Source organism: Lithobates pipiens, unplaced genomic scaffold, assembly GCF_037356315.1.
Source record: "Lithobates pipiens isolate NorthernLeopardFrog02 unplaced genomic scaffold, aLitPip1_a1.2 Scaffold_24, whole genome shotgun sequence".
Taxonomy (NCBI): domain Eukaryota; kingdom Metazoa; phylum Chordata; class Amphibia; order Anura; family Ranidae; genus Lithobates; species Lithobates pipiens.
In genome coordinates this window covers 4,788,067-4,805,422 of record NW_027507786.1, presented here as the reverse complement: position 1 = coordinate 4,805,422, position 17,356 = coordinate 4,788,067, and the positions used below count along the sequence as shown (strand labels likewise).

Below are 17,356 nucleotides of genomic sequence, written 5' to 3'. Positions count from 1 at the left end.
GAACACCGGCCCCTGTGAAAGCAGGTCTGCCCGAGATGGAAGAGACCAGGGGTCCCCTTACTGTCATCTTTAAGGCAGTTCGCACCAGAACATACCTGCATATCGGGATCTACTGGGCCACGAGAATTACTGGCTTCCGTTTCTCTCTGAGCCTGTGTAACATTAGCAGCTGAACTGGCGGGAATGCACAGATCAGTGAGAACTGATCCCTAGGAGTCATTAAAGCATCCAGCCCGTAGGTGAGCGGATCCCTTGTCTTTGAAACAAAGTTGTCCAACCTCTTGTTGAACTTAGATGCTAATAGATCTATGTCCGGGGGTACCCCCTCTCTGGCATATGGCTAGAAAGACATTGGGGTGTACAGACCATTCTCCCAGGCACAACTGTTGGCGGCACAGAATCCTCTACCCCTGGGATATAGATTGCAGATAGGCAAAGAACATGGTTCACCTCCCTCTGGGCTGTGTGAGTTTTTTGGTGCCCCCTTTTTGGCGATTGAAACAGGCCACTGCTGTGGCATAGTCGGACTGTATCCTGACGGGACCATTCCACAACCGGAACGTCCAGGCTATTAAAGCCAGACGTACTGCCCGAATCATCAGGATGTTGATGGGCAAGGACTTTGCAGACTCCGATCATTTCCTTTGAACAATGGTCTCTTCTAGGACTGAGTGGGAGTTCCACCCATTAAAAAGTCAGCAGCTACAAAAAGTGTAGCTGCTGACTTAATAAATCAGACACTCACCTGTCCCACAGTCCAGAGATGCGGGCGAACGAAGCCCCACTCTTCTCTGCCTCCGCGGCGCAGGCATTCTGACTGTGTGGCTTCACAGCTGGGCATGCAGTGCGCATGCGTGCTGCGATTGGCCAGGTAATCTTCTGGGACCAGTGACATGTCCCAGAAGATTGCAGGGAGGGAGGAGGGAAGAGGTGAACTGCCTTTCGGCGCCGTGGAGCCAGGGGAGGAAGTGGGAGCTGGCTGCCTCTAAAGAGAGTTATCCGCTCCCCTCAAAAAGACATGGAAAATGTGGCATGTCAGGAGGGTCACCTTCACGCAAAGCGGAAGTTCCATTTTTTGGTGGAACACTGCTTTAATTGACTCCCAAAAAGCAGATTGCAAAATGCTGTGCGTTTGCCAGAATCGGAGAGAATCAGTGCAATTTGATTATAGTGCAGCCAAAAAAAAAAAAAAAAAAAAAAGTTACCTGCATCTTTTTCGTGCAGCTGTGGTACGATTTGAGCCCTACAAAATGAATGGGCTAAAATCGCACTGCACAGAATCGCACGGGATTTGCACAGAAATGTGGTGCGATTCCGGTGCAAATCACATGTGGTTTCACAGTGTGAACCAGGGCTTAGGGCAGATCAACGGCTTTCTCTAGTGTGTGCATGTGCACCGCAGGAAGCCTTCCAAAGTGCCCAGACATAACGGGGTGCATTTACTAAGGGTAAGTAGACTGTTTGCACCTGTTTTCCTCAGTGAATGAAAATGGTAAAGCTTCATTTTGTAGATAATACCCGGTGTATAATATCAGGTGCAAGGGAAAAAAAAAAAAAGGAAATAAAATAAATTAAAAAAAAAAAAGCATTTTTTTTGCTTGCATATTTGTATGTTTACATTGAAGTCTATGGAGGGGCCAAAATCCTGTTGCAACCACACCAAAGTAGCGCATGTACCTTTTCCAAAAACACACTGCGCTGCATTCATGTAAAACAGGCACCATTGTAATCCGATTCTGTGCGACTTAAGTCACATCTGAAATAGCACTATTGGGAACAAGCAAAGCAACACAAGGGGGTCACATACATTCAGCTGTCAGCGGGTGGCTTCCCGGCCCGCTCCTTAACCAGCTATTGTTAAAGAGGCTAGTGGTCGCAGGCTCTGCAAATTCTCAGCTGGACCGCTGCTTTGGAAATTCGCAGTGAAAACGGAGGGGAAATTCGCAGAGGACAAGTGTGAATGGAGCCCCTGTCTAGAATTGGAGAGTAATAACTGAAGAACCACAGAAAGAAGCGGAAGACCCCAAATGTAACTATGAAGATCGGTGAAAACCTGGAAAGTCTGCTGCATATGAAGCCCAAGCTTCTTTGCTGACTTACCTCCTGGCTTCCTCCTTCTGCTGTTCCCGGAAAGAAGACTCCATGTATTTCAGTGCATAGTCACTCTCATCCCTGTATCTGAAACAAGACACGAGAGGTGTTAGTCCACCAATTCTGCCCATCGCTGCTTCTACAGCACAACACTCTCTGCATGGTTACAGCTCATTAGTGATTAGGATACCATGTACGAGATTTGTTTTTTTTTTGTTATTATTAAAGTAGTAAGCTCTCTAATTTTTTTTTTTTTAAGAGGTTTCCATTTTAGAGTTAGAGGAGGTTTAGCACTAGAATTATTGCTCTCGCTCTAACATTCATGGCAATAGCTCACATGTATGGTACGCATACCGCTTACATATATGTCCGCGACTTACGTATGTGTTCACTACTTTGAGCGAGCACGGAGGTATGCTTAAAAAAAAAAAAAAAAAATAAAATTATATAATATCTCTCTCTCTATATCTATCTATATTTATTAGGGCTGGGAAAATTAAAGATTAATTCCTCGATTAATCGTTAATTTTTTTGATCGATCAAAATTCTTTTGACCGGTACTCACCTCTCCGCCGACTTCCTGGGTCTTCAGGGAGTTCTGCCGGAGATCCGGTGACATCATTGGACTCCTCCCCCTTCCCCAAGTGCCTCCGTCTGCTAACGAAGGGAAGGGGGGAGGAGTCCGGTGACATTGAAGTTTCTGATTGAACGTAACGTGTACGGGGGAGGAGCTATGCATGACGCCCCCCGCTGCTGCCCTATGGATCTAACACGATTGTCGGCTTTACATGCTGTGTTTTTATCATCTTTATGTGAGTAGTTTGTGTTTGAACACAAAAATTAAATCTTATTCTTAAGCGGTGAGCACTTCGATCTTTTCTTTCCACCCATGACCTGAGATTGTGAGAGAAGTTTATGGTCCGTGTTAACCCTTTTGATACCCGCATGCATGACCACCTGTTTGCACAGGGGTCCATGCCATAAGGTGAGAGTGATTCGTTAGACCGGAGGTGGAGGGATTGTCACGCTACTGTGGAAAAAAGATTACTTACGTCAGTGCTACAGTTTGAATTTAAAACGTTTGTGTGGACTGTGAAGTTAAGTCATGGATTGTGAAAACTAAGGTGATTATATATAGTGTATACCACATTTACCACTGACTTATGCAGAGTTGCAATGCAAGGAGATCAGCTAAAAGTAGTTGGATCTGTATGTGCGTTATAATTAATCGACATAGTCGATTAATAAAAATATCGAGTAATCGAACACAACATTTTTGATCAGTAACAGCCCTATTTTATTTATATATATATATATATATATATATTATATATATATATATATATATATATATATATATATATATATATATAATATATATATATACACATATACATATACATATATACACACACATATACACACATATACATATATATATATATATATATACATACATACATATACACACACACATACATACAATTTTACACTGTCACTTATCATATTTTTTTTTAATACTTTTCCTATTAGAAGGAATGTAAACAAGGATGACAGGTCCTCTTTCTGGAGCTAAAAATAAAAAAAATAAAACGGAGGGAGGGGGAGAGGGAGATATTATATAGATATATTCTCTCTAGATATATATAGATATATAAATATATATAGATATATATTTTTTTATATTTTAACTTCCATCCTGGACTGGAAGCAACGTCAGATGTTGCTCTGGTCCTCCAAGGCCACAGAGGCAATCAAAGCGATTCCACTCGGATTGCCTGGGTGGCTAGCTGGTGGCACAGTTGAATGTTTTCTATGGAAAACCGGTGGAAATGGCAAGCTTGAGAAACACCGGCGAGGGGCAGATGTTCCCTCCCGCCGCTCCTGAAAGCGTTTCAGCGGCTCATGAGCCACTTGGAACACTTTTTCATGAGAAATAAAGAAAAAGAAAGAAAGAAAAAGAAAGAAAGAAAAAGAAAGAAAGAAAGAAAAAGAAAGAAAGAAAGAAAAAAAAAAAAGAAAAAAAAAAGAAAGAAAAAGAAAGAAAGAATCGGGGGTTATGGCTGATAGCCATGATCCCGGTAAACCACGTCAAAGCCGCAATGTACATATAGCAGACTTGAAGTGGTTAAAACAAAAAAAATTGTTTTGGAGAGAGCGAGGAAAGGTTAGAGTTGCTGTCCATGTCTGTTTTATTGCTGTCTTTGTGGCTAACTTTATGATTTAAAAATTTACACTAATCTCAAATTGATCATTTTAATTCCAGGACCATCAAGCAGTCACTTCACCACTGTAGCTAATTCATATGAGAAGTAGGGCCAAAGCTCTTTCAGCCCAACTCCTATGGTTCACATTATTGCACTTCGTGCTGCTCCCCATGTGACCCGTTTTCTGCAGGGGGGGGGGGGGGGGGGTTTGGAGACCACGTCACTCATCCAATCCAGGCTCTGAAAAGCTCCTGACTTTACAGTCGGGATTCCCCCAGAAGCCTGGGCCGGCAGCTGGCTCAGTGTCTCAGCGATCCGCTGGGAGACGGATTCAGCCCCTCCCGCCCCCTTAACAATCCAGTGAGTGGGAGAGCAGAGAGACGATGAGTGAATGTCACAGCCTATGCTCAGTGAAGACAGACACCCGAGCGATCGTCAGTTTTGATTGCTCTCAGTTATCAGTGTAGAGCCAGCAGGGAACAGCCGCAGCCACCTAGGCGAGTACGAATGTTTATTTTATTGTATTCTCAGATGTCTTAATTTAGGTGCCCAATCAGGAAGCACAGGATTCCTGTCTGACACCAAAGATACACTTACTTTGACCTGTCATAGCCAAATATTTCCCGAATGTGCTTAGAAATCTCGTCTTGGGATTCTCCTCCATCATCTATAAAGTCTTCCATTTCTGAGTCGTACTCCTCGTCGTCATCATCATCGATTCTTCTCTTGTAAGAGCTGGTTATTGGTGGCAGTCTTTGTCTGCAAAGAAAAAGCAGCAAATCACAAACAAATCCTCAGGTGCATCATTTCCTTTAAAAAAAAAAAAAAAAAAAATTCCTTTGCAAGTCATAGATGGACTGTGATGGGGGAAGGGTGGGTCCTTGTGACCATATTAGATAATTGATACTCAGAGCGTCCGTTCCCCCAGACTTTATACATATTATGTAGGAGTCTTTGTAGGTATAATTGCATACATTACCCATAGCAACCAGATTCTGCTATAAATTTTTAGACCTGCCCTGAAAAATGGCACCTGTAGGCTGGTTGCTAAGGGTGAAATAATTATTTTACATAACGAAAGATACAGAGACTCGATGTGTATGCGTACGCTGCTGCTCCACGTGGGTCCGGCACACAGTCCCTTAAAGTGGTTGTAAACCCTTACAGACCACTTTGACCTACAGGCAAGCCTAGATTAAGGCTCACCTGTAGGTCCAAGAAATATCTCCTAAACAGTGTTTACAAAAAGACAGTCACTGCTGTCTATGGCACATGCACAGGCACATTGAGCATGCCGCTAACAGCGATATGCCATTAGTGGCGGCTCCCGTGCGCATGCGCGGGAGTGACGTCATCACTGCTCCGATGCTGGGAGTGGCCGGAGCAGCGATACCCGGAAGAAGATGGATGCTGCGTGCTACAGGGGACAGCGGTGACATCACTGGCTCCTGTGTCAGGTAAGGGACACTTAAACGCTTTACCTTTGCAGGGAGACAGAGGAAGTAAACCCACCAGGATTTACTTCCTCTTTAACCACTTAGAGGCCGCGCTATAGCAAAATGGCGGCTATAGCGTGGTCGGCCGGTTTTGGGAGAGCATAATATGACATCCTCCCGTGATCGCTGCGGCACGCACTCAGAAAGCTCTGTGATCACTGTGTCCTTCGCACACAGCTGATCACAGATTGTCTCTTTATGCCAATCACAACGGTTCTTTACTACCTGATCAGCTGTGTCCAATAACAATGTGAACACACTTGCTGGTTATCAGCATTCCTTACCTCACATGAGAGAAGAGAGCCAGTAACCGGCTAGTGTGGAAGGGGACATCTGCACTGATAATCAGGGCACTGCCCATCAGCACACAGGGCACCGCCCATCAGCGCAGCCCTTCAAAATTTCGGTCTTTTTTTTTTTTTTCATTTAGCAAAAACTAAAAAAACCCCAGTGGTGATTAAATACCACCAAAAGAAAGCTCTATTCATGTGAAAAAAAATTGATAAAAATGTCATATGGATACAGTGTTGCATGACTGCGCATTTGTCATCCAAAGTGCGAAAGCGCTGAAAGCTGAAAATTGGCCTGGGCAGGAAGGGGGTAAAGGTGCCCGGTAGGCAAGTGGTTAAACCTCCAGTGTATTCAGGTGCAAGCACTGCTCACCCGGCCATGTCGAACAAATCCAAAATGATCCAAAGGGCTGCACACTGGAAAACTGCATTCACTTTATTGGTAAGCATTAAAACAGCAACAGTAGACACCGTGGGGTGCAAGGAAACAGTCAATGGGGTTTGCCCTACTAAAGCTTATTCAGGTCTTCCAAACATAAGTAGAAAGCCATAATATGCGTTTATTGATAGAGCTGAAGTGGTCTGCTGTGTGTCAGATCAATCAATACATTAATCGATCAATACAGACTAGGGCTTTTTACTGCAGAAAGCGCCTGCTCTCTTCTCCGGTAGTAATCCCATGGAGATCTGGTCTGAAGGCTCTCCACGGAAGTTTATGGTATAGACTGCGGATCTATTCACACTACTGTAATTTCAGATGCAACATGAGTCACACAGAATTGCACGAGGATGGAAGTCACATTGTTTTTCAATGGCATCCGTTCACATCAATGCTGCAACTCATCCTGGCACGATATTGGAAAAGGATCTTGTAATACTTTTGTGGGATTCCAGCCCCACAGAATATGCAAACACATCCAAAGGTGCGCTACATAATTCCACTGAAAATCAGATTACAGCAGCGTGAACCTAGCCTCATACATAGTACAACCAGCGGGCTATAAAATTAAATTAAAAACAGACCGATCGTGTACTAATAAGTAGAGCTGCAACTAATGATTAATTTGTCTGTCGACTAATCCATCGATTATTTTTTATTTTTTAAATGAATCTAGTGTTTTTTTTTGATTAGCTAATTAATCCTTTGGATAACCTTACAAAAAATAAGTACATAAGGGGGAGAGTTGTGGAGACAGTGTTTTATTATTATTTTTTTTATTATATAAAAAAAAAATAAAAAAAATTCTATTTATTGCAATTTTTTTTTATCAGCCCTGTTGGGGGGGGGGGGGGGGGGCGGCTATGGTGGGATATCAGGGGTCTTAACAGACCTCTGACATCTCCCATTTGAGACAGGGAAAGGGACTGGAGACAGATTTGGCTGGGTACAGCAGAGTATAGGCAGGCAGGGTATTGCTGGGTACTTCAGGGTATGAAGGGTAACTGCTTCCATCCGATCTCTCCCCTCCACTGTACAGATTAGTACAGAGAGGGGAGAGAGGAACCGGCGTCATGACATGACGCCGGTTTGTTTACAAGTGATCGCTCCGTCGGAGCGATCACAGTGTAAACAGCCTGGGTGTAGAAAGATGGCCGCCGCTTCGGAGCTAGGCCGAAGCCACGGCCTTTCCTAAGGCCAAGACCACGGAGCGCTCCGCGGAGCGAGGCATGTGCCAATCCGAGCGGCGTGACCCGTTGGGATCGCGGATAGGTAACGATCCGTTGCACCCCTAGGGACAGCGGCACGGAGGGTGAGAAGAGAGGGGGACGGCAGCACGGAGGAGAGCAGGAGATAATGAGAGATACGGACGCATCGACGTCCTGCACGCACGTCGACGTATTTTGTAGTCCAAGTAATCAATTACGTAGACTCGTCGTGGTAGCTCTACAATAAGGAATGATAGTGTGGGGAGCTCCCTTCTATTGTATTCTGACAAGACCAGACCAATGGCTGCCAGCGCTGATCTGATGCTGGTTTTCTAGCATGCCCGTTCCAACAGGACATGAATTTTCGGCCCGTGTATACCCAGCCTTTAGCCTAGTATACACTAGATGGGGGGTTGTGGCAGACAAATGATCTTCTGAATTTCCACAAAGGTGCAGATCATGATGTAACCGAGAATGGTATTAGAGCGGGGTTCCAATTTAAAAAAAAAAAAAAGCTTTTAATAATTAGACACTTACCTGTCCCAGGGTCCAGCAATACGGGGGAAAAAAAGCCCCGCTTGTCTACCCCTCGTCTCTGCGGGGGCCGGCATTGTCACTGTGGGCGCCCCTCCTGTGGCTTCACACCCGGGCACGCATGCGCGAGCCGCACACCGATTGGCCGGGCAATCATCTGGGACCTGTGACGTGTCCTATACGATTGCCGACAGGGTGGGAAGGAGAGGTGATCTTCCTTCTGGCGCTGCAGGTGTGCCAGGAAGAAGTGGGAGCTGGAACGTGTTAAAAAGAGGGTATTCGCCACCCCCCCCCAAAAAAATTACATGCCAAGTGTGTCATGTCAGAGGGTCACCTTCCCATAAAGCGGAAGTGCCTTTTTTTTGGTGGAACGCCACTTGAACTAGAAAATGCTCGACTGACAAAGGCAAACATAGGAACGTGGAACGTACTAGCGTAATGGCAGAGGAGTGGCAACTTGGGCAACTCGTGCATGAGAGCGCGCCTGTGCTTAATTGGCTGCCCAGTCTCCCCCCTCATAAAATCAGACAGGTGAGGAAAGTCCCATATACGAGTATTTGAATTTCCCCGACTACCAGTAGGTAGCAGAGCAGAAAAGTACAGAGATTAAAGGAAAGGCATCCCAACACAGACATTGTAGGCCAGACAGGTAGCCTAAGAGGCAGGCCAATAAATTACCTGTAACCACTTCAGCTCCAGAAGACTTACGGCACTTTTTGGCACTACTTTGGCACTGCATTACTTTAACTGAAATTGCGCAGTCGTGCAACGCTGTACCCAAATATTTTTTTTCCCCCCTTTCCCACGCCCCCCCCCCCCCCCTCACAAAAAGAGCTTTCTTTTGGTGGCATTTGATCACCTCTGCGTTTTTTATATTTTTTGCGCTAAAAGCAAAAGACTGGCAATTTGAATATATTTTGGTTTACGCAAATGTTACAGCAGCTACAAACTATGGGTAATATTTATGGAATTTTTCTTTTCTTTTTTTTTAGGGGGTCGACCAATATAATTTCTTTCAAGCTGATACGATAGATTTTTTTAGGCCAATAGCCGATATTGTGAAGATATTAAAAAACGTTATTTTTACACGGTCCTTTTAAGCACTTGCCGACCGGCGTACGCTGATATACGTCGGCAGAATGGCAGGGGACAGGCAAATGGCCGTACATCTATGTCCCTTTAAATTTGCCGCCATGCCGTCGGGAACCCCAGTGAGTCGGATCGCCGCGGGTATACCCCGCGATCGTCTCACGGGGGAGGAAGAAAGATGCAAATGTAAACAAGCATCTCCCCGTTCTGCCTAGTGACAGTGTCACTGATCTCTGCTCCCTGTCATCGGAGCAGAGATCAGTGACGTGTCACACAGCCACGGAAACGCAGAATCACAAACATATACGTGATCCTGCATAGCAGAACCGCCCTGTAGCGGTAAAACTGCTATGGGGTGGATCTTAAGTGGTTAACTGGCAATTGCATGGCCACGCAACTCTGTACCCAAATTTATATAATTTTTTTCTAGCGCCTACAAACTATGGTATATATACACTGGATTTTTTTCCTATACTACTAGTGCCGGTGACCAACAACTTATAATGGGACGGTGATAATGCTGGGATCATTGGCGGGAGCCAGTAGGCAGCGATGTACCAGTACGTTGCTTTGCCTACAGAGTCTGCAGTACTATGCAGGCGGTCGCTAAGTGGTTTAAGATTATATTACATTTATAAATATTGTAAATTGCATTAAAAACATATTTAAGAAATGAGAGCTCAATAAAATTTGACAATTAAATACCTGGAGGGCGTGCCATAGGTCTCTGTCCAGGTGGCAGTCCGGGTCTCATTCCATTTTGAGGTCCAGGTCTCATTCCATTTTGAGGTCCAGGTCTCATTCCATTTTGAGGTCCAGGTCTCATTCCATTTTGAGGTCCAGGTCTCATTCCATTTACTGGTCCATTGCTAGATTTAGGAACAAAATTTTTGGATGAAATTGTTTCAGCAACCACAGTGCATTTGGGCTTTGACCCGGGTCCTGCTGCTGAATTATTCATTGGCCTTCCAGGGCCAGAAATAGCAGAAGGTCGAGAACTCAAAGGTAGGCCACCATTGGGGCGCACCAGTTCTTTTCCTGAAGGAACACCTTTAGGTTTAGCGCTCGATGAGGGAGGTCCAGTGACTGGTCTACTAGATCCAGAAACACTAGAAGGACGAGCAGGACCCGAACTGCTGCTTGAATGCCCTCCGCTGCTAGGGCGTGATCCACCAGAACTGCTAAGAGGATGTTTAACTGACCCAGAATTGCTGGTGGGCTTGACTGAACTTGAACCTGAGCTACTGGAAGGACGAACAGAACTGGAGCTGCTGTGAGACTTGGAGGAACTAGAACTTGACAGTTGCTGGGTTGATGAAGAAATTGTTCCTCCAGTGGGGCCTGGTGGAGCCAGAAGACCCAGACGGCCTGGTGGAGCCAGAAGACCCAGACGGCCTGGTGGAGCCAGAAGACCCAGACGGCCTGGTGGAGCCAGAAGACCCAGACGGCCTGGTGGAGCCAGAAGACCCAGACGGCCTGGTGGAGCCAGAAGACCCAGACGGCCTGGTGGAGCCAGAAGACCCAGACGGCCTGGTGGAGCCAGAAGACCCAGAAGGCCTGGTGGAGCCAGAAGACCCAGAAGGCCTGGTGGAGCCAGAAGACCCAGAAGGCCTGGTGGAGCCAGAAGACCCAGAAGGCCTGGTGGAGCCAGAAGGCCTGGCAGAGCTAGAAACAGTACTTCCAGAAGGTTTGGGTGCACTAGATGGCCTTACAGAGCTAGAACTAGAATTTCCTGTTGGTTTCCCAGAACTTACGTTTGACCCACCTGGTCGAACGCTACTCTGATGTTTTCCATTGATGCTTACATCTCGTTTAGAGGAGGATGAAGAGGATGAGGGTGAAGTCTGCTTAGCAGCATGATCCCTGCCAGAAGATGATTTGGCATTTCCATTGGAAGAAACTTTAGAGATTTTACTGTGAGAACTGGAGGAGGAGGAGATCTGTTTTTCAGATTTGTGGCTCCCATCCAAATGCTTTTTAATTGCTTCATTAGACACACTTTTGACTCTCTCAGGGGGAACACTTTTGGAAAGAGATGAGCTTTTTAATTTTTTGTCCTCGGAATGACGTTCTTTAGAAGAGGAATGTTTATCTGAAGAGCTTTTATGAACTTTCACCACATGTCCTTGGGATTTTGAGTGTTTGTCAATGGATTTCTCGCTTTTTTGATTCTTCCGCTGCAAAAACTCAAGTTCTCGTATTTCTTCTGCCGTCCTTGGTCTTTCCTCGTTTTTTTTCACAGGTTTCAGCTCCACCGGCTCAAACTGTTTTTTCTCGGCAAGTTTCAACAATTCGGCAAAGTTCAAGGCTGCTGACGGAGGTTTCTTGATGTTGTTGGGTTTCAGTTTTTTTGGTGGTGGTGGCGCTGGCTCCTCAATCTCTTCTTGCTCCGACTCACTTTGGGAATATTCATACATTTCTTCCTCTGTCAGGTACTCCTCGTTTTCACCTTGCACGTTGGTATCGCAGTCCATCTCGAGATCCTTTTTGCTTTTTTTGGGTTTTTCTTCCATCGGAATGCCGTTATATCCATGAAAGTTGTCTTTTGTCCTTGATGCCATGGCCCTGGCTTTCTTGTCATGTTTCATTTCTTTCCGTTTAGCCAAAAGCTCCTCTTTCTTTCTCTGTTCTTCCAGTTCTGGAAAAAAAAAAAAAAAGTTTTTAATTACAGCAAAAAAAAAAAAAAAAAAATCAAGTAATTAATTGCTTAGATAATTATCCGCTTTCCATCAAGCGATGTACTGTAGGCAGTTATCTTGATCATATAAATTTTTTCACACTGACAAATCCCTCCAATGTAAAAGAAATCCTAGTGGCTATGGAGGCGCTGGATTACTTTTACAGATGGTGGAATGGGGGGAGGGGGGGTCACACCTAGTGGTCGACCGATATATCCGCCGATATTTGGCATTTTTTTAGTTAATCGGCATCGGCCGATTGTGCCGATAAAAAGGCCGATTACCGTATATACTCGAGTATAAGCCGAGATTTTCAGCCTCTTTTTTGAGGCTGAAAGTGCCCCCCTCGGCTTATACTCGAGTCATCGCTGTCTGCCCGCTCGATCAGCATGTCGAGCAGACAGACAGCGGCCATTCTGATTCAAAAGCCGCGCCTCCGGCTCCGCCTTCGCCTGTGATAGGCGGAACACTGAATTTCCCAGCAGCCTGTGTTCCGCCTATCACGGACGTCGTATCATCCTCGTACTACGGACGAGGATGATACGACGTCTGTGATAGGCGGAACACAGGCTGCTGGGAAATTCAGTGTTCCGCCTATCACAGGCGAAGGAGGAGGCGCGGCTTTTGAATTTTACAATGGCCGCCGACGAAGAGGGCACGGGACGGAGGCAAGGCAAGGCACGGCACGGGACGGGACAGGACAGGACGGGACAGGACGGGACGGGACGGGACGAAGGCAAGGCACGACACGGGACGGAGGCTCGGGACAAAGGCTCGGGACACAGGTAGGCTGGACACACACACACACACACACACACACACACACACGGATGGATACACACACACACACAGGGATGGATGGATGGATGGATGGATACACACACACACACAGGGATGGATGGATGGATGGAGACACACACACACAGGGATGGATGGATGGATGGATGGAGACACACACACACAGGGATGGATGGATGGATGGATGGAGACACACACACACAGGGATGGATGGATGGATGGACACACACAGGGATGGATGGACGGACACACAGGGATGGACGGACACACAGGGATGGACGGACACACACACAGGGATGGACAGGCATGTCTCACCCTCGGCTTATACACGAGTCAATAAGTTTGCCAGTTTTTTTGGGGGTAAATTGGGGGCCTCGGCTTATATTCGGGTCGGCCTATACTCGAGTATATACGGTATATGTTCAGCGCACCTTGCAAAAGACTTCTGTAATAGAAGTCAATGTAAGTTGCCTCAAGTTAATCAGTGGAGTGACTTTCCTCCTCTCTGGGTGGTCTATCAAGAAAAGATCAAAGAGATACAATGTTTCTTTTTTCAATGGACTGAACTCCCTGTGTAGAGTTCTCAGTTTAACCATTTAAAGACTAAATCTTTTCTGACACTTGTTGCTTACAAGTGAAAATCCTGTATTTTCTGCTAGAAAATCACTTAGAAACACCAAAAATTATATATATATATTTTTAGCAGAGACCCTAGGGCAGTGATGGCGAACCTTGGCACCCCAGATGTTTTGGAACTACATTTCCCATGATGCTCTGGCACTCTGCAGTGTAGTGGAGCATCATGGGAAATGTAGTTCCAAAACATCTGGGGTGCCAAGGTTCGCCATCACTGCCCTAGGGAATAAAATAGCGGTTGTTGCAATATTTTATGTGACGCGATATTTGAGCAGAGGTCTTTCAAACACAATTTTTTGGGAAAAAATACACTGATTTTACGAAAAGAAAAAAAAAAAAAAAAAAAAAAAAAAGAAAAAAAAAAAAAAAAAAAACAGTAGTTAGCCCTTTTTTTTTGTCCAAAAGTTTTGAGTACCCGTTTTTGTGTATTTAATATATAGTTTTTTTTTTTTTTTAAATCTAAATTATACATACAAGTGAACTGATTGGAGGTTTGTTTTGTTTAATAAATGTTTAAATGCAAGAAATTTTCTGTATCACTTATTACTGAAGGCTGCTTTCACGGTAAAACGCTGCTAGTTTTAGCAGCGCTTTACCGTCATTTTAGCGGCGCTATTCGGCTGCTAGCAGGGCACTTATAACCCAGCTAGTGGCTGAGGAAGGGGTTAAATGTGCCTGTGAAGCGCTGCTGCCAAATCGCATTGTAGACGCTTCAGTAGTGGTGCCCATTCATTTCAATGGGCAGGAGGGTTTTTTTTTTTTTTTTTTTTTACGTCCTGCCAGCGCATCTCAGTGTGAAAGCACTTGGGCTTTCCCGCATACTGCAGGGGAGCCGTTTTGAAGGCACGTTACAGGCACTATTTTAGCCCAAAAGCGCTTGAAATACGCCCCAGTGTGAAAGGTGTCTAACTTAGATTTTATGAGATGAAGGGGGAGAAAGAAAAAAAATAAAAAAAAATAAAATCGCCATCATATATTGGCCATCGGCCTCCGCGATTTCTAAATATCGGCATCGGCCAGAGAAAAACGCATATCGGTCGACCTCTAGTCACACCCCTCTCCTGCCTTGGCCATTACTGGGCTCTCCCGAGCCACTGTGCTGTTTCATCACTTCCTATTTTGGTTTTGTTCACCTGGCTATTGCCAGCTAGTGAAGCAGCCAATCAGACCAATCTGTGTCCAACTGGAGGTCAGAGGAGAGATCTGGCGTCTAACAGACCCCAAATCTCTCCATAAAGAGGACCTGTCACAGCCCATACTATCCCAAGTGATTCCCTTGTGATAGAAATAAAGTATTAAAAGGGGCAGTGCAACTTTTTAAACTAAAATATGGGGTGTAGGGAAGAGAAGACTGCAGATAAACAGGTAAAACTTAAGTTCCATCTCTGTGCATCACTGGGGATATGGAGGGTTTACAACCACTTTAAAAAAAAAACAAAATACACAAATCCCACATACCCAAACAAGGATGTTCTGCATATAAAGTTCCCCTCCCCTTGTATGTGTATGATATCTGCAACATGCAATGGATTAGAAACCTTTTTGCATGAACATACAATTCAGAACACTTCGTTCAAATGATATTAAAAGCTGTCTCTATTTGGTGCAAAGCAGAGAGTTGGATCTCCAGCAACAGTCAAAGGGAACAAATGTTTTCCTTGTAGACAGATTGACTAATCACATTGTACCTTTCTGGAGTATCTCCTCTTCCTTCCGCCTCAGAAAAGCCCGGACTGCTGCAGACTGCACCCCTTTCACCTTTGGGTCCATTCTTCGGTGGGCCCACAGCCAAGCTGTACCGCTTCTGTAAAAGACAATCAGTACAATTAAGCAAAAACGAGCAAATGACCTCTTTGCAAATTTAAAGGGGTTGTAGAGTCAGAAGGTTTTTGTTTTATCCGAATGCATTCAGATAAAAGTGCCTTCTGTGTGTAGCAGCCCCCCCAACACCCCCTAACACTTACCTGAGCCCCATCGCTTTCCAGCGATGTCCACGAGTGCCTCAGCCATCCAGGACCCTCCTCATTGGCTGGGACACAGCAGCGGCGCCATTGTCTCCTGCTGCTGTCAAAGTCAGTTAGCCAATCAGGAGAGAGAGGGTGGGGTTGAATCAGTGCTCCGTGTCTGAATGGACACAAGGTGCTGTGACTCGGCTCGGGTGCACCCCCCATAGCAAAAAGCAGCCGCCAGCCAGCTGCCAGCCGCCAGCCATAGCTGCCTAGGGGACAGCAGCAGCCGCCACCGCCGGCCAGCCATATCTGCCTAGGGGAGAGCAGCAGCCGCCGCCAGCCATACCTTCAGGAATCCCAAGGAAGAAATGAAGATTGATTTTTAATTTAAAAAAAACTGACCTCAAACAGTAATGGGCAGAGCGTTTCTCTGCACTGGTGCACTAGCTACACTGGGTTTCTTTCAAACTAATGTGCAGGTGTCTGCCTGCACTGAGTCATAGACTTCTGTTAATACCTGCAGGTTTGGTGAGCTTTCAGAGTGCACCACACCTGCATGATATGATAGAATTCTATAGCAAAGTGCAGCTAACCTGTAGGAAAACCACAAGCACTGTGTTGGGCTTTAACTCCTACTAAAATCAAGCAAATCTTACAGAGTAGCTAAATTCCTGACGTAAAAAAAAGCACAAACCCTCAATACGGTAGTGCTCATGCTAGCTGAATGACAGCCAGCATCCTTCAACCCACTTCCTCTGAGCCCAGGCTGTCATGGATCCGCACCCAGCCTGTGAAAGGAGGAGGGACAGGCAACATAGAAATGAGCTCATCAGTCACTCTGCTTTCTCTTCCTATCAGAAGACTGCTTGCAAGCACGTGAACCGACTGGCTCCCTGTGCTGCTTTTCTCCCCCTCTGAGCACTGCTGTACAGAGACTAATACTAGGTGAAACCTAGTTACCTACATTGCTTGCATTTAAAGTGATTGCAAAGGGGGGGAGATGGAGATGGAGGGAATTTTTTTCCCCCTTTAAATCAGGGGAAAATCGTGGGTGCGTGTTATACGCCGATCTCCCGCTGCTTGTGAGGCTGTGGGCGGCTTCGGCGGCTTTTACACAAGACATCCGGCTCTGTATCTCAGTGGCACCATTTTTAAACGGCAAAGCTGAAAATGACACTGACAAGGCTGCGTTGATGGGAATTTAAATGTACTTTTTTTCCCTTAAAATTCCCTCCTAAAAAAAAAAAAAAAAAAAAATCATCATAATAATAATAATAATAATAATAATAATAATAAATAATAATAATAATAATAATAATAATAATAATAATAATAATAATAATAATAATAATAATAATAATAATAATAATAATAATAATAATAATAATAATAATAATATATATATATATATATATATATATATATATATATATATATATATATATATATATATATATATAAATATAATTCCCCCCCCCCCCCTTTACAATCACTTTAAACACATGGTTCAGGTAAGTAAAAATGGGGGTTGGGGGGCACTGCCACTAACAGGCGTTTTTTTACCTTAATTCATAGGATGCATTAAGGTGATAAATCATGAAGGTTTACAACCCCTTTAACAATATATTAATAAACCCAGAGCTGCATTCATTTTTTTTATATTCTGAGAGCTCACCTTAATAGGTAACAAGACGTATGAGTATACTACAGAGAACGTCAACAATGTATTACCAGGATTTATCTGTGGAATGTTACAAGGTGGTGATGCATTGGCATCGCCTGGGATATGTCAAGCCCCGACATCCTCAGGGACACACCTGCGGCTATTCATGATGAAAGCTGTCATCAGCACAACGCACACACAGCCGCTACGTTCTATTACCCGCATTACAAAACTGCTGCTTTATATAGCATTCAAGTATGGATGAGCTGAAAACTGAA

At 44.9% G+C, this 17,356-nt stretch overlaps 1 protein-coding gene across 1 annotated transcript in view; it reads right to left on the bottom strand.

The window, feature by feature from the left end:
* Positions 1-17,356, bottom strand: part of SPTY2D1 (SPT2 chromatin protein domain containing 1) — a 43,400-nt gene that overhangs the window by 9,258 nt on the left and 16,786 nt on the right. Inside the window, 6 exon segments of the mRNA XM_077453431.1 lie at positions 2,101-2,178; positions 4,896-5,051; positions 10,050-10,693; positions 10,695-11,992; positions 15,155-15,233; positions 15,235-15,270. Coding sequence (XP_077309557.1) covers positions 2,101-2,178; positions 4,896-5,051; positions 10,050-10,693; positions 10,695-11,992; positions 15,155-15,233; positions 15,235-15,270 — 2,291 coding nt within the window.